At 37.9% G+C, this 18,235-nt stretch overlaps 1 protein-coding gene across 3 annotated transcripts; it reads left to right on the top strand.

Moving 5' to 3' along the window:
- The first annotated feature begins 410 nt into the window (after positions 1–410).
- LOC143856697 (uncharacterized) lies at positions 411–16,943 on the top strand. Of its 3 annotated transcripts, XM_077366965.1 has the most exons (10): positions 613–749; positions 1,395–1,436; positions 1,555–1,626; positions 2,426–2,490; positions 2,618–2,682; positions 2,803–2,889; positions 3,263–3,393; positions 4,254–4,359; positions 8,757–9,013; positions 16,131–16,943. In XM_077366965.1, exons 2-10 carry the CDS (start codon positions 1,419–1,421, stop codon positions 16,581–16,583), a joined length of 1,254 nt encoding a protein of 417 aa, XP_077223080.1. In that variant the 5' UTR covers positions 613–749; positions 1,395–1,418; the 3' UTR covers positions 16,584–16,943. The 3 variants fall into 3 exon arrangements, with proteins under 3 accessions (XP_077223079.1, XP_077223081.1, XP_077223080.1); XM_077366964.1 differs by having other exon boundaries at positions 411–749; positions 1,395–1,626; XM_077366966.1 differs by lacking the exon at positions 1,395–1,436 and having other exon boundaries at positions 609–749.
- The last annotated feature ends 1,292 nt before the right edge of the window (positions 16,944–18,235 follow it).

The raw sequence follows: 18,235 nt of genomic DNA, 5'->3' as shown, positions 1-18,235 counted from the left end.
CAACACTTCTCATTCTCGCCTAAAGAATCGGGCGGAAACGGAGTTATGAGAAACTTTAGAAACGGTTATTTATCGCTTCAAGGAATCCTATTTTTTAGTTGAAAATGTAGCAGAAATTTTGGAAACAGACCTTAGCAGGTCACGCAGCCGAACAAGATTTCTGAGATTGTTTTGGGTTTCGTCATTCTCCACGCCTTATTTATGAATAGTTGCCGAACACACACTTGGGTTCTGCTGCTAAAGGGTGTAAAATTTGTTTTACTGCCCAAGTCACACAGAAAGAAACGGAGCCCATTTACTGCCCATCTTCACCAGCGTTTCCTCCCCAAACACCCCCTTCTTTGGTTTATTTATGACTACTTTTTACACTAGAATATGGTGTGCTTAGGGAAGAAATGAAGGTGAATATATCATTTCACAAAGATTTTAGTCATATAATCTGAGGATCTGAGGCAGGGTGTTGATTAGAAAAGTGCGTTTTCCAACTCGGATATGGAATTCTCCCCTCTCCTTTTTAACAACCCCTTCATCTCCTCCAGATATCCCTCCATTACCACAACATACAAAACCAGCTTCGCCATTTCTACAGCCAGCACGAGAACCCAAGCTAGAAATCCTTCTTCTACTCCATGTTGGAAAACCCACATAAATAACAAGAAAAAAATCAGCTCCCATACTCATCAAACCGACAACAAATCCATCATTTCTTACCCCATCTCCCTCCGTCTCATTCCACTTCTCTGTATCAGGTCAGATTCTTTTTTTTATTTTAAATTAATTAACATATCTTGACTGTTTGTACTCTTCCCATATGAAAAAGTCCAAATTAAGTTCTAGATATCATCGCACAGTACTTAGAATGTAAGAAACATTCATCATTCTCGTTACAAAAGTTTCATTTTGGTTGATGGGTTTTTTTTGTACTCTTCCCAATATGAACAAGGCCAAATTAAGTACTAGATATCATCTACACTTTTATGCACAATACTTAGAAAGTAAGAAATATTGATCATTCTCGTCACAAAACTTTGGCTTCGGTTGATGGGTTTTTTTGTACTTCTTCCCATATGAACAAACCCAAATTAATTACTAGTTATCATCTACACGTTTATGCTCAATACTTAGAATGTAAGAAACATTGATCATTCTCTTCACAAAACTTTCATTTTGGTTGATTGGGTTTTTTTTTTTTTTGGACTCTTCCCAATGAACAAGGCCAAATTAAGTAGATATCATCTACACTTTTAAGCACAATACTTAGAATGTAAGAAACATTGATCATTCTCTTCACAAAACTTAGCACAATACTTAGAATGTAAGAAACATTGATCATTCTCTTCACAAAACTTTCATTTTGGTTGATGGGTTTTTTTTTGTTTTTTAACTTTTTTCAGGTGCCTAAAATTCTTTAATCTCTCATGGGGACTGGCTTCTGGGTCCGTCGTTGTATTCTTCTTATGTCTCAATTTCGTTGCAGAGGCCCATAATGATCCAAATTTTTCATCCAAATATGCTTGTGAAGATGTTTCTCATTATTATTCCCTTGTGGGACAGATGAAAGGCCTTGCATTGATGAAAGAACTGAACTCCATCATTTCCGGACATCGATCCCTACCTTACAAAGAGGTGCTCACAAGGATCCTCCAACTAGGTTGTTTAGTATCATCCTATACCACAGTTGTAAATTTTGTTTCGTTCCGTCCGAAATGGACGAAACATTTCGGTTTCGGCTGAAAACCGGAACGAAATGACGAGAATTCCGTTTCGTTCCGGATTTCGGCTGAAATCGACCGGAATTGACTGAAATTTAAAGAAATTTGACGAAATTTACCGAAAAGTTTCGAACGAAATTGTCCGAAATTTTCAGAAATTTCGTTTCGGTGGCCAAAACGAAATGGCCACCAAAACAAAACTTACAACTATGTCCTATACCCATCTAAGAAAAATTGTTTAGTGGGTTTGCTTTGTATTTAATACCGCGAAACAGCCAATTACTCCAAAAGCTTAAGCTATAAGAGTTGGTGTTATTTAATCATTTATACTTCAAGACTCCCCCTCATGTGTGGCTCCTCTTTTTTTTGGGTTGGCGTGTACACGTGGATTTTTAATGTCAAGGAGTTGTTGGGTTTTGAACCCAGGACCTGCCGTGAGACAATAGCTCTATACCATGTGAAACAACCAATTACTTCAAAAGTTTAAGCTGTTAGTGTTGATGTTATTTAATCATTTATATTTCAATAAATACTACCATAACGATAAATGCAATCCTGTCAAAGTGCTACTGTTTTGAATTCTCAATGTTTTTATGTGACTCATATAAGGGTTTCTCTTAGAAATTTGAATAGTTATTAGTACAAACTATCTTTTATTTTTTGGCTTTAGTGAGGGAGAAAACTGGCCATTGAAGAAAAAAAATTTGTAACAGGTATGGGATGCTCTCAAGATTCTTGATGCTGCCGATATTGAAAACCCAGAAGCCTCCTCCAACATGTATGTGCTGTTAACAAAATGCATTTGTTGGATTGTGCTCCAGTACTTGTTATTCAAGATGATCATCTTTTACTAGATTTTGTTTGCAAATCCAAGGTGCTCACTCTTGTATTTCTGTTATGTGTAGTGTTGAAATTTACTCCCTGAGAGCTGTGTCCAAACAATTAGCAGGAAGACCTGAAGGATGGAACAGTGAGTTATTAAGATAGATCTATGTCGTTTGCATTCTAAAAGTGAAACTAGAGAGAAATGTCAAATCACCAAGTGCCAAAAATGTCTCAATTACGATTAATCGCTGTGTTTTCTTTGCAGGGGAACATTTATGGCCACGTTCTTATGGACTAACGGATATTACGTCCTTAACTGATTTGCATAATATTCGTCCAGCAGATGTGAATGGTAAGATGGGTCCTGATACTTAATAAACAAGGAAAAGGAAGATCAATAGGACAGTAGATTGACTTCTTTAGACAGTCTTCTACATATTCTGTTTTTTTTTTCCTTTTTATGTGATTGCCTATATATATCCTCCATGTGTAAGTGCCTCAGTGCCTGCACCTTGGCTCACAACCAGAGACAACTAAAGATATGTATTTATTTATTCTTTTGTAGTTCATTGTTCTTGTTCGGATTCAAATGGCCATCTTACTATTTATTGTGTTTACTTTGTTCATTTGAAGACCTATCATTGAGTCTGATTATAAACTGTAAAACACGTTTCTTTGACACTGGTCTAGATAAACACATGACAGTAGACAGAACTTTCTTGCAGTAAATTCATCGCGGGGAAACAAGTATTATGGAGAATGTGTTTCTTACTCAACCGACTGTTTGAAGCCGGCAAACAGAGAGGCTGCTCCTGACACAGAAACAGACAGGGAGAGATGGGCTCCACCATTACAGGTTCATGTTTACCATGTTTGGATCTTTTTTTTTTTGTTTTTTTAATGGCAAAGCAATTTGTTGATAAAAACACCGTGTTTGGATCTTGCACAGCGTATTCTTTCTTCCTATACATCTTTGTGTAATACCATTTTGGATGTTGCATCCGCATATAAATTAAGCACCCTAGCATCCTTATGCTGCCCCTTCTTATCTTAGATATTATGTTTTAGCTCTTAAATTGATAAACATAAGAACCAATTCCACAACTTCAGAGTATTATTCATATTACCAAGATTTACTGGTTGTATAGGTTGATGTGTTCACGTATCATTTTTCGTTTGCAACTGCGTTCATTTTCTTACTAGAGAAAACAAGAGCCTTAGTAGAATTTTCTATAGAATCTCTCTTTCTTTTTTTTACAAAAAAATTCTATAGAATCTTAATATGTGATGTTTATTGAAAAACATGTGAAATGCTTCACTTGGGTCGCTTTTCATGTGCATCTCCTGAGGCCTAAAAGCCTTAAAGTAGAACTGTTGCTGTGCCCGTGAAAGCTATGTTGCATGGATTCGGATTCGTGAGTCGGGATCCAACACGGATTCGGGGTATCGGATTCGCCTGAAAAAAGAGGATTCGTTCGGGACACGGCTACGACAAGAATCCGGGTGTGTCCCACGCGAATCCAAATCCGATTCGGGTGGAGAGATGTGTCGTCACGGATTCGGCATAGGGTGGCAAAGAATCCATGCAACATAGCGTGAAAGCATCCAAAACTGAAACAAATGCTCTATCAAATTCTTCTGAACTAGGAAAAGGAATGCATATCTTTATATATATGTAAGGAAAAAAAAGTAAAAAACCACTGTCTTGTGACACAGGTTCGGGGGGATATTGCAAGGTCATTAATGTACATGTCAATACGCTATGGATTTCATCAACCAAAGGGGAGCCTCAACCTGCGACTTTCTGATTCACCAACCATTGGTAGGGTATGAAGGTTCCAACTAGAATGGATTTCCATTTTTAGTTTGTTGGGTATAACTTATTTTGAGTAGGAAAATTTAGAATTTCTGAACTGCAATTTTAGGATGACCTTTAACACACCATTTCAGTTCTTCTTTGTCTGCAAATCCAATTCATGTTTAAAAAAGGAGAAAGGGGGTTTCACATGCATTTATTGAGGGTTTCTTGGACTTTGAATCAAATTAAGGAAAAACAACAGGCTGCCTGGTTTCATTCATAGTTTTATATTTAAGATTGTAAAAGAGGACCAGTGAACTTTACACGCAAAGCCAGTTGGAGAATTATCCTTGGCTTGTGGTATTTATGGTAAAAAGAACGAAGCTGCCAATTTTTCATTCTGAGAATTTGAGAGACCGATATGTGGATGGAATCAAACATGAAGAGTTCACAGTAACTAAAGATGTCAAGGTTTGGACTGCCGCGGTCTTCCTAGGCTGCAAGTTTTAAACCAAGCTGCTATGTTGAGGCTCCAAATACATAGAAGAGCAACTATCCCAACTATGAAGGACAAATGAGCTTTTTCGGTTCAAACCGAGGATTGAAATTTTGGTTTGGCCTTGTTAGAAATGGAGTTAGGGTTGATAAGAGGAAGAAGAAGAGGAGTAAAGAAGATGGGAAGTCTCCACTTGGAAGCTCCTCATGTAAATGATATATATATATATATATATATATATATATATATATATATATATATATATATATATATAGAGAGAGAGAGAGAGAGAGAGAGAGAGAGAGAAAACGGTTCCTACACATATGTGTAGAGAGTTCTCTACACACTAGCTTAAAATACAGTGGGGGCCCACATTGTTTGCGTGATCCAAGCCATCCATTTTAAAGGCCCTCACATAGATAGGGTGTCTACAAAAAATCAGATCCATAGGATCATCCCAACCCTACGATTTGTGGAGGTAAAATGGATGTCTTTAAACCTTCACAAATTAGTCCATTTTTTGCCTCCACAGTTCGAATGGTTAGGATGATCCTATGGATCTGATTTTTTATGGACACCCTATCTATGTGAGGGCCTTAAAAATGAATGGTTTGGATCACCCAAATAATGTGGCCCCCACTGTATTTTAAGCTAGTGTGTAGATAACTTATCTACACATATGTGTAGGAACCGTTTTCTCATATATATATATATATGAGAAAACTGTTGAGCGCACCATTTTTTTAGTGCACTTAAGTTGTTATAACGGCTCCCATTCGTTTAAATGTTTGGGTCCCGCTGGATCCCGCTAAAGCGCACCAATGGGAGGCGTTATAACAACTTAAGCGCACCAAAAAAATCGTGCGCTTAAGCGCACCAACACTTCTCTCTCTCTCTCTCTCTCTCTCTCTCTCTATATATATATATATATATATATATATATATATATATAGGCCCAAATAGGGCAACATGTGTACAATGACCTTAATACCCTCTATCCTACAAGCAATGACTAAACTACCCTTATACATTACTCAACACTCCCCCTCAAGCTGGAGTGTATATACTACAGAACTCTAGCTTGCTTCAAAGAGACTACAACAAACAACTAAAAATAACAAAAAAGTACAATAATATCACACACAGACAACTTGGTATAACACTCCTCCTCAAGCTGGTGTGGTGAATACATAATGAAAAACATAACAAACAAGACAATGGCCACCATGAGAGTACAATCGTCGAGATTAGCGGCCACCAAAAAGGAACAGCTACCCCTGAAGCAGCACTACAACGAGAGCAATCAGAATAGAGCCTCCTCTTGAATGAGAGGACGACGAATAAATCTGCAAACCAAAAAGGATAGAACAGAGACACCTCGGCAGGGAAAAAACAACGATCCATCGAGCAAAAAAGGGCACACCAATGGTGCACACTGCAAACAACGACGAAGTAGCACTGGCTGGTAGAGACATCATCTGAGTAGCACAACGCCAAGAGAAGAAGAAAAACCACCGGAAAGGTGTTCAGAACCAACCAATGATGGGGACACTGTTGTCTGTAGAGATAAGGTCGACGGCAGGACATCGTCGCCTGAAGATAAGAAGAAAATGAAGAAGAGGATAATCAACCAATAATGGGGAAACCATCATCTCGAGACAAGGTCAACGGCATTAACATCACCTAAAGATAGCCAACCAACGATGGGGAAACCATCGTCTGGTGACAAGGTCAATGGGGAAATCATCGCCTGAAGAGAACCAACCAACGATGGGAAAACCATCATCTCGAAACAAGGTCGATGGCATGAACATCGTCGCCTAAAGATAACCAACCAATGATGGTAAACCATTGTCTGGTGACAAGGCCAACAGGGAAACCGTCGCTTGAAGAAAACACCGACCAACGACGGCGGAAAACACATCACCCGACACAGATGAGGCCGAACTACACACGTATAGTAACACAAAGAAACAAGATGTCGAAGGATGACTAACAATGCGAAGAAGTATCCAAACAATTGAAGAATCAATCAAAGAGAAGACAACATGAAGAACGAACATGAAGGACGAAGAACATAATCACCAACAATACTCCCCCTCAGGCGAGACTACATGAGCCCAAAGTCAACAACACAAGAAAAGACAACTCAACAAGAAGACAATAAGACATCAAGACAAGACTCCCTCAAGAAAAGACAACTAAGAGGACACCGCCAAAAAAAAGATAATTCCAAGGCAAGAGAAGACAACAAAGAACTAAATGACAACACTCCCCCTCAAGTTGAAACCGAAGGCCTTCAACTTAAAACGAAAAGAACTCTCAAAGTACCCCACCTCTCTCGGACATTTCATCGAACACTTGGGGTGCACCTTGGAGATGAGAAGAAAGGCCATAGAAGCCAAAAAAATAGAAAAGAGAAAATAAATGGGTTTTGAATGGAGATTTGCGAGTGGGGGAGAACCCAAAAATGGGTTTGGAAGGAAAATATGGGATTCACGGCAAGCCATTTTTTTTCTTTTGTCTTGGATTTACAGCAAGGAAAGCTCCTGAGAGAGAGAGAGAGAGAGAGAGAGAGAGAGAGAGATTGTGCTGAAATTTTCCAAAATAGAAGATGTTACGGCACGCTAAAAAAACGAGAAAGAGAGAGAATCTTGGACATATATTAGGGTTTGGCTAGAGAGAAAAAAAGGATTTTCGCATGCAATAGAGAGGGAAAATCTAGGGTGATATGCGAGTGTGGGAGATCAAGGGCCAACGAGAGAGAGAGAGAGAGAGAGAGAGAGAGAGAAAGAGAGAGAGAGAGAGAGAGAGAGAGAGAGAGAGAGAGAGAGAGAGAGAGAGAGAGAGATGGCATGAGGTATGAAGACTTCTTCTTCTTTCCACCTTCCTTAGGATCTTTGCTATGATACGAGTTTAGAAATGGAGTTAGGGCTTAGAAGAGGAAGAATAAGAGGAGTAGAGAAGATGGGAAGTCTCCACTGGGGAGCTCCTCATGTAAATGATGTAAATATAAGCCCAAATAGGGCAACATGTGTACAATGACTGTAATACCCTCTATCCTACAAGTAATGACTAAACTACCCTTATACATTATTCAACCAACAATGAAATTGCTGTAAAAATCTTATAATTTCGGCTTAAATTTAAATAAATTTTTGTTTCTATTTTAAATTTCGGTCCCGGCCGAAAAGTGAAATTTAGGTATTTCGTCCGAAATTTAAAACCATGGTTCAAATTTGCGGACTTGGAATGCATAAGCATCATTTGAATCTATATTATGCTCACTCTGGCCTATATTCATGATGGGAAAAGAAAAGAGAAGGCTTTATAGTTCTCTCACTCTCCAGATATGAGTAAGATAAAAAAAAAATGTTCCTCCAGCAAAGATTAGCTAAGAAAAGAGAACGCAAAAATAGCATTGCGAACATGAATATATTTGTGTTTATGGTATGAATATAATTGCTTTTTGATCTTTTTGGTTGGAGAATTTGTTTCTCTGGGATTGTTGAGTATGAGTAGTTGAAGATTTGTCACCATGTATGCTTATTGTATTTGGTGAGACGACTGTCATTGATTTCCCAGCTCTTACCTGATTATTTTTTTACCATTCAAAAAAAAAAAAAAAAACTAGTTTGTTTTAATCTGATCAATTCTTATTTATTACACGCCTACCAAATTCATTCTTCATCATTATTTTTTAATTAATACAAGTTAATGTTGATCATTGACCATGTAGGAATCAGATAAAAGGTAAACCCAATATCCAGTGGCATAAAAATGCACTTTTAGTGTGTATTTTTTAATTGGTATTACTATTTTCTATTGTGACCAAATTGGAGCATTTTATTGCTATATTGTTTTCAGATTAAATTTCTCTGAACTTGCATCAAATTTCCTTATAAGTGTCATTTATTTCCGGTAGAAAACAGAGAAATGGGGCTCCTTTCCATATTGTTGAAATGGAATGAACTTGATCCTCCTTCGAGAGCAGAGCAGCTGAGAAATGACAGAGTATGCAGGCTCTACCAGCACAATAGAAATCCTTTCATTGATCATCCTGAATATGCCAATCTCATATGGAAACATTTTAGTCCAAGAAGTTCAATTGTATATGGTCCCTCCTTAAAGGCATGGATAAATGAATTTCATTATAACAACAAAGGAGAAGACAAGAATGAGGTGCGTATTTCTTGACCATTGAAATTCTCATATGCCCCATAACTTGTTTGAACATTGTCAAAAATCATCTTACTTCTAAATGAATCATGATGAACATCATGGTACTCAATACTTTCTTATTGAATCTCTCAAGAATATTATCCTTGATTAATCCAATTTGGAAGCTGACAAAGTGCCATGAGGCTGATTGATTAGGAATTCTTTTGACCATTAGGTAGTCTAATCTCTTAGAAGACTCAAGTTTTTCGTGGAATGTTAGAAATGCTGTTAACTGGAGGCATGGGTGGAAAGGGGGCATCTCTTTGTCTAATGAAGTGTTCCATGGAATAATTCTTCCACAAAAAAATTTTCCCTAGATCCAAAAATCTGCCATCCTTTCGCCACACTATCTAAATCTGAACCGTTATATAATGTGAGATGTAAATTGGCAAAACACTTTACCTTACCTTTTACTTGAGTGGCATTTTTTTTTTTGAATAGTATTGTTACTTTTAAACCATTTGAGTTAGTACACTATGGTCTATGAAACACGGATACAGTTACAGGGTGCGGGTACGAAATGATACTGGTATGTGGATACGTGATTTAAAAAAAAAAAAAAAAAAAGGATACGGGTACGTTGGGGGTATGGTAAATATAATATATATTTTATAGTTATTATATATTTATAAAATTAAAAAATTCAATATTTTGTTAAAGAATTCAAACAATTTAATTGGAGAACAATCAAATAATATTAACATCGCCAAAATCTAATATTACTTCTAACTTGAGGGCCCAAACACATGGGTCCCACATTTTTTGTGGTGATCCAAACCATTCATTTGCAAGGCCCCATCATAGATAGGGTGTGTACCAAAAATCAGCTCCATTGGATCATCCTAACCCCTCCAAAAGCGAAGGGCAAAAATGGGTAGATTTGTGGCAAACGGTGTCTGTCTATTTTGCCCTCCACTTTTGGATGGGTTAGGATGATCCTATGGAGCTGATTTTTTGTACACACCCTATCTATGTAAGGGCCTTTCAAATGAATGCTTCGGATCATCCTAACAATGTGGGCCCACATGTGTTTGGGCCATCAAGCTCATATATGCTTTATGAGCTTCAAGCTCACAATCATATTCCTCATATATATATATATATATATAGTTAAGTGAAGCTACACATACGTGTAGCTAACTTAGTTACACCAACGGCTTAAAATACAGTGGGCCCACATTGTTTGGGTGATCCAAACCATTCATTTGATAGACCCTCACATTGATAGGGTGTGCCCAAAAAATCAGCTCCATAGGATCATCTCCACCCTTCAAACTGTGGAGGCAAAAATGGACAGATTTGTGAAGGTTTTTACGCGTCCATTTTTGCCTCCACAAATCGTAGGGTTGGGATGATCCTATAGAACTGATTTTTTGGGCACACCCTATCTATATGAGAGCCCATCAAATGAATGGTTTGCATCACCCAAACATTGTGGGGCCCACTATATTTTAAGCCGTTGGTGTAGCTAAGTTAGCTACACGTATGTGTAGCTACACTTTTCTCATATATATATATATATATATATATATATATATATATATATATATATATATATATATATATATATAGAGGAAAGTGAAGCTACACCGCCCGTGTAGCTAACTTAGCTACACCGCCGGCTTAAAATACAATGGGCCCACATTGTTTTGGTGATCCAAACCATTCATTTGATAGGCCCTCACATAGATAGGGTGTCCACCAAAAATCAGCTCCATAGGATCATCCCAACCCTTCAAACTGTGGAGGCAAAAATGGACAAATTTGTGAAGGTTTTTACACATTCATTTTTGCCTCCACAAATCGTAGGGTTGGGATAATCCTATGGAGCTGATTTTTGGTGGACACCCTCTCTATGTGAGGGCCAATCAAATGAATGGTTTGGATCACCAAAACAATGTGGGCCCATTGTATTTTAAGCCGGCAGTGTAGCTAAGTTAGCTACACGGGCGGTGTAGCTTCACTTTCCTCATATATATATATATATATATATATATATATATATATATATATTTATTTATTTATTTTATTTTATTTTTTATTTTTTATTTTTGATATATTCATCCCCGCCCCCCCTTTTTGTTAATTGGGACAGCCCCTCTATTATAAATCTGTAATTTCCGATTTAATTCGAACCGGGTGTGCACCCAAGCGCACCCGATACATACTGGATTTTCGTTTTGTTTGTTGTTTGGGTGCGTACCCGGTATGCACCCAAAGAGTACCCAAGCACACCCGCTGCACTCGATACGGGTGCATGGGCCTCCGGAGAGTGCCTGTGCTTCTTAGATTATGGTAGTTGGGGACCTACCCTTTTGTTGAAAGGTGGTAGGTACTCTCTATTATTTTACTTTCATAGATGACTTTACTCGTTAGTAGTTACCATGGTTTTAAATTTCGACCGAATACCAAAATTTCAGTCTGAAATTTTGGATTTTGGTCAAGACCGAAACCGAAATTCCCGAAATTTGGTACAATAGAAATTTTGGAATGGAAATTTTGGAAATTTCTGCCGAAATTTCATTAAAATATTTTTATTATTTTACAGAATTTCGGTAATTTCGGCCTAAAAAATGAAATTTCGTAACTTTTTACCGCATTTCCGCCGAAATTTCGGTTTCATCCAAGGGCGAAATTTGTACCGAAACCGAAATTTAAATCCATGGTCGTTACACAAATATTTTTTTTTAAATGTTTGAGATCTAAATTGCTGAATATATTTACTACTTTTTGTTCATTGAATTCAAAAACAATTCTTCTCTAGTATTAAAATTCTTCCTTCTAATTTAAGAGGAGAGTATATATCTTACTCGGAGCCTTCCAGAATTTCCCATTGTTGTAAGGCATTGTGCTCCAAAGATCTTGTCCTCACACCACTGTGCAAATTCTATTGACAGAACGTAAACATAAACACCTTTTTTATTCCCCACATATTTTGGAAGATGATGTAAATCAGGTCAGTATATTTTATTAACTATATGGAATGGCTTCTCAATATTTGCAGGGATGTCACCTGCTGAACAATCTATTTGCATTGGTCCCAGTTATTCTCATATACATGTCTTTGGCTGCACTTCATTCTTCTGAAATATGAATGGGATAAATTCCCTCATGCTGCTTTTTGTGTTTTTATTGACTTTGTTGAGAACAAAAAAATGTTGAAATAATTTTAAAAAAAATAAAGATACCAATGTCATGATTCTTCCAAACATTGATTTCGAATTTCTAGACTTGTCATCTTTTGTTAGTCTTTTCCCCCTTTTTTTTCCTTACACCTCGACCCACTAGCTAGTCAAGTGAGTAATCATCTTCTCCTTTGACTTCTCTTCCCAATCATGTTGATGTTTTTTTTTTTAAATGATAACCTAATTATTAAAAGGGGAGAAAAATTACAAATTTACATCGATGCACAAAATGTACCCTATATACAACTCACTCATATACACCTCGGATTTAGCAAGTTATCGATCAAGTGTATTCTACTCCTGTTCCTTGCAGGGATTTTTCTTGTGAGGATTCTAACGAGCTTATGAACTAGTGCATGGCCTACATTTATGCTCTGGTGATACTAACCAGAGGCCACTGCTAATCCTCCTAGTCTTACATACCCACAGCATCGGTACATAGATTCTCTTGCCATTTTGTTCCAACATTTTGTTTGTTCCTCTTCATTGAACCTTTCTTGCTTCTTTTCATTCCCATCTTAAGCAGAGCTCTTCAGGGAGGTAGTTGAGATTGTTTGTTGGCAGCATGGTACCTGGAACCTTTTTCCTCTTCCCGAGGGTAACATAGCTATAGGGTGTCATTGGATGTCTGGAAATCCGTTTTGATGGAACAATCAGGAGATATAAATCCCTTTTAATTGATAAAGTCTATTCGTAGAAGTATGGTATTTATTATGTTGAAACGTGTACCATGGTTGCCAGGATGGCTACTGTGACACACTAACTATGGTTGCTGCAATTGGATAGTGATCACATTTTTAGCTTCCTGTCATTAGTTCATGACATTTAATTTATAAAGGTCTTTATTGAACATCTAGTTTCACAACTTTCTAAGGCTCTATGAGAAGTTAAATATTGTGGTTTTTGAAGCTGGATTTTCATGAAGTGATCTTGATGGACCAATGTTTGTTTCTTCTCCTTGCATGGTAACGTGATTTTGTTGCTTTGTGTTCTATAATATGATGAGTATATGAGATGATTCAATTGTCATTTCTTTCATGAAAAACATTTAGATTAACTTTGGGAAATGCTCTCTCTCTCTCTCTCTCTCTCTCTCTCTCTCTCTCTCTCTCTCTCTCTCTCTCTCTCTCTCTCTCAAACGGGTAAAATCCCCCCTGTAACGGTTTCTGTGAGAATGGTTCACTGCATGAGGATAAATTCACACCCTTTAACGTTTTTCTTTGCCTTTAGAACTTAATGGATAACATTAAGGGATTTTATCCGTCAGAAGGGGGGAAAATATCATTCCCCTTGAATTTTTGGGATGGACTTGATTCATTGCAAGTACTTTCTTGGTATTGAGGTTGCTTATTCTCCCTGAGATTATTCCCTCTCTCAATTGACGTATGCTCCTACTAACCTCTCTAATGTGAGAATGGCTGATACTTACATGTTGTTGGTTGGGACTTGGGAGTTTGATCTATCTTACTCTCTGGACTCTTGACATGTTTCATCTGATTCGTATTGTTAGTCAGTTCATGCCTATGTCAATCATTGTTCATTTGAAGTTGTTCATCGAATTATTTAGTATATTTGGGGTACCATCTTGGGTGCCTTCATCCCTTCGTCAATCCTTCCCTAGCTGTGAGCATATTGTGATGCAAATTGGGCTGGAGCTCCGACAGATTGATGCTCTTCCACTGGTTATTGTATTTTCGTAGGTGATGTTCCTATTTTACAACATTGAAATTAAAAAGGACACGGCTGCTCGGTCTTGGAAGGAGGCTGAGTATAGAGCGATGGCAGACTACCTGTAAGATAATTTGTCTTCATTAGTTTCTTGCGGATGATCTTGATCTGCAAGAACCAACTCCTCTCATAAGACAAAAAGAAGCCCTTTCCAAAATGCTAGAAATCCCTTATCTTATGACTGCGCGAAGCACTTAGAGGTTGAATACGATATTATCAGAAAACATAACCTAAATAGGAACTTCTCACATTTTCACAAAGTCTTGGACATTTGTATGACATAAGGTTTTTGTTAGTAGACTCAAGATGTTCTATCCGTTATGAGTTTGAGTATTACTGTCGAGGGCAGTTTAGCATTTAGTCATTTATTATTTTAATATTCTTTCTCAAATTTGTACTAGAAAACCTTTTGAATTCTTTAAATTTTTACTTTTTACATCAAGAGCGCTTCTCCTCTCCTTATTCTACTCTAGATCTTCTCACAAGCATCAGCAGCATATAAAACGAAGCTCTTTCCTTCCCACCTCTTAAAAGGGCGTGCAATCCACTTACTAACCGACTCAAGTGTAGCGGATGTTTTCCTTCTAATATCCGCGCATCACCAAGCACTTTCCCCTACTCATAACAAGTTGCTAGTTCCACAGTGTAATCACTAATTGACTAAAACCTCGAGATAATTTGGCTTCATTAGTTGCTGGCGGATCTTCTTGATATGCAAGAACCAACTCCTCTTCTATGAAAAAAGAGGCACTTTCCAAATTACTAGAAATCCTAAATCTCAAGAGTGCGTGAAGCACATGGAGGTTGAATGCGATATTATCAGAAAACATAACCTAAATAGGAACTTCTCACAAAGTCTTAGATGTCACGCCCTAACCCCACTATGTAAATATTGTCCGGTTTTGGGTTTTCCCACCCTCGGTTTTATTTTCCAGCAACACTAATCGTGCCTGACCCACTCCGCGGAGCCCGTCCCTTGGAGATGCTGAAAACGCGTCCACACAAGGAGAGGGAAAATCCACATATATAGTCCATGAACTTTCTCTCCCTTTCCAATGTGGAATCTTACAATCCACCCCCCTTAGGGCCTAGCGTCCTCGCTAGCACACCGTACTACTGGAGGTACGGTTTTGATACCATTCTATCACGCACATATTGTCCGGTTCTGGGCCACCCCTCCCCGGTTTTGTTTTCCAGCAGCACTAACCGTGCCCGACCCACTCCTCGGGGCCTGCCCCTTGGAGATGCTGAAAACACTTCTACATAGGTAGCGGGAGAATCCACATATATAGCCCTCACGCCCCGACCCCATTGTGTAAATATTGTCCAGTTCTAGGTTTTCCCACCCTTCCCCGGTTTTGTTTTCTAGCAGCACTAACTTTGCCCGACGCACTCCATGGGGCCCGCCCCTTGGAGATGCTGAAAACACTTCTACACAGGAAGCGGGAGAATCCACATATATAGCCCTGGAACTTTCTCTCCCTTTCCGATGTGGGATCTTGCATTGGACATTTGCATGACATTAGGTTTTTGTTAGCAGACGCAAGATGTTCTATCCATTATGAGTTTGAGTATTAGTCGTATGGAATAAAATTCGTTCCCTTTGAAAAAAAAAAAAGAGTTTGAGTATTACTGTCGAGCGTGGTTTAGCATTTAGTCATTTATAATCATTAAAAAAAGCATATAGTCATTTTAATACTCTTTCTCAAATTTGTACTAGAAAACCTTTTGAATTCTTTTAATTTTTACTTTTTTCATCAAGAGCTCTTCTCCTCTCCTTCATTCTACTCGTGTTCTCCTCACAAGCATCAGCAGCATATAAAATATTTCCGTTGATGAAATGAGCTCTGAACAAGTGTTTAAAGCTCTTTACGGAAGGGGGCGATATGATCTCAATTGCACATAGATGGAAGCTCAATCACAACAAGCTGACTGCAACCTAATAAAGTGAATTTGTAATAGTCAGTTATACACTACTTTGGTTCACTATGTACAGTTTTAGCTTAAGATTAACAATAAATAACACCTCTCTTTCAAGCTTGGGAGGGTCTCAGCCTCGCCAGATCATCAGTTATCCTCTATGAATAAGAATTCATGTTTCTTTCTAACTTTTCTGTGATTCCTTTGAATGTTAAAAATCTTGATTCATATCTCTTTTTTTGCAGTTTGTTGAAATTGTGTTCAGATCATCAAGAGATGTAGCTGGGCTTGAACTTGTACTGTACAATGGAGCCAATGGGAAAATGTACATGTCATTACCGCTGGCAGACAACAGGGTTTTTACTGTAACAAATGGTGGTTCTGGGTTCTTGATTTATACAGCATTCCTGCCTCTTCAAAATGGTCCTGGCGACGCTATTGCATTGGTTTCAGGCACAACTGTTGATCATCGTATACTAGTCCAGTTTCTTTCTTATGAGGGCATTGTGAAAGCCATTGATGGACCGGCCAAAGGTGCTGAATCTGTGGATATCAAGGTGAGAGAGACAGAGGGATCATCTGATCACGGTTCTGTGGGATTGACAGGAAGGAAAATTGGAGAGTTTAAATGGAGAAATTTCATAGATGGAGCATCCCCTGGTAAACCAAACATAGGACAGAGATTATCGGATTCATAATCCATGAGATCGAAAATCAATCTGTCATAATGCTCGAATTTAAATGATCTGATATTTTGGGGCTCAATGTGATGTGTCTATTTATCTATCTCTTGAATCAAAGTGGGAGTAGGTTTGAAACACGCCGCCTGGTTCCGAACTGAGATGCTCTAGCACTGCTTCCTAAAGAGCGAGGTTGAAGGGATCGAGTTATTGATGTGAGATGATCCAAAAAAGGGGGTTCAATTTGTGTATTTTTTTCATGGGGATCCCAAATGTATCTTCTTCCAAAAATTGAAAGTTCTAAACAACTGAAACATTTTCAGAGATTCCATGCTATAGAATGTAAATCTTGTTGGACTTGCATCATCTTTTTAAATATATTTGCAAGCTCTGGACTCAATCCTAGGATCCCTACAAAAGAAAAAATTGGGTTCGATCTCAAAACCCTACAGTTGAAACATGGAGCTTTATAAATTATATCAGGAGAACCAAGTGTTCAAGAACCATATTTCTTGCAAACCTACAGGCTCTGTTTGGATTGCAGGAATTTTCTGGAAAAGTTTGGAAAGGAAAAATATTTCTAAAATTTCCTAGTTTCCTTTATGATGATATCACTCTATTAACTACAATTATATTTTTTTTCTCTCTAAATTGAGGAAAGAATTTTCCCAAGGAGAAATTTCTGTCGGAAATGTTTTTTCTTGCAATCCAAACAGGATGATTTAGTAATCATGTGCAAATATTATGGAAGATTATAAGCAAATCCCATGAATTCCTCAAATCAATTTATTTTGTAATAAGTAAGACAATTTCATAATTTCAATTAGTACTTGGATCTCTTTCGGAAGCTCTTTTCTCTAGGAAAAACCATCATAACAAAATCACCGAGGCCAAACAGCTACGGTCCTATTTGTTTTTGGATTTTGAAAACAGATTGCGAGTCCAAAATGATTATTAGACTCAAATTTAAGTTTAGGCCCTGTTAGTTTTGGATTCTGATATGACGGACACAAGTCTGGCTCATTTGTTGTTGGCCTTGCCTTGTTTGAAAGAACCTAATCCCATGATCATCAAATCTCATTTAGGCTCCGTTTGGATACCTCATGTTTTTGTATTTGGATTTGGATTTGAGTTTTGGATACAAAATCCATCAATCATCTTCATGCTCATGTTGTACAAGAGAGAGATGTTGTACAAGAGAGAGGGAGGGAGGGAGGGACATCTTGTTGCTGCTTCAGCAAGGTCGAGGAGCAGAGAGGGTGAAGCTACTTGCCACAAATATGGATTTCCAAATAATGTCTTGCAGAACATATTTGAAAATCATATCTTTTTTCACTGTCGTAGCTGATTTGGAAATTTAAGGATTTGATCCAGATCCAAATCTCAATTGCCAAAATGTGTGAAATCCAAATCTAAATCTTGTGGGTATCCAAACGTGGCCTTAAGGTTTGATAATAAAAAAATACATTATTGATTTTTGTAGGCCTTAATCTAACACGTAGGATGATGTCCATTCATCATGGGACCAGGAGGTCCAGGAGTCAACAAGATCAACTGTCTTGATTACACAATTCCTAACGCATGACCCAAAGGTTCATCATTAGGAAACTAGAATGATCCTACCACAATTGGTTGTTAGAGTCCTTAGCGGGGGGCCACTCAAGGTATAA

This window comes from Tasmannia lanceolata, unplaced genomic scaffold (assembly GCF_043159265.1).
Source record: "Tasmannia lanceolata isolate RefF3 unplaced genomic scaffold, GAP_Taslan_0.1 ptg000023l, whole genome shotgun sequence".
NCBI lineage: Eukaryota > Viridiplantae > Streptophyta > Magnoliopsida > Canellales > Winteraceae > Tasmannia > Tasmannia lanceolata.
Note: the sequence above shows the minus strand (reverse complement) of the source record. Positions and strands in the feature narration are given on the sequence as shown.

Bases quoted from the DNA above. Each gene is read 5' to 3' on its own strand.
- LOC143856697 (XM_077366964.1), top strand. From the start codon at position 493: ATGGAATTCTCCCCTCTCCTTTTTAACAACCCCTTCATCTCCTCCAGA. The intron at 750-1,394 runs GTCAGATTCTTT...AACTTTTTTCAG, and splicing joins ATTCCACTTCTCTGTATCAG to GTGCCTAAAATTCTTTAATC. The intron at 3,394-4,253 runs GTTCATGTTTAC...CTTGTGACACAG, and splicing joins GATGGGCTCCACCATTACAG to GTTCGGGGGGATATTGCAAG.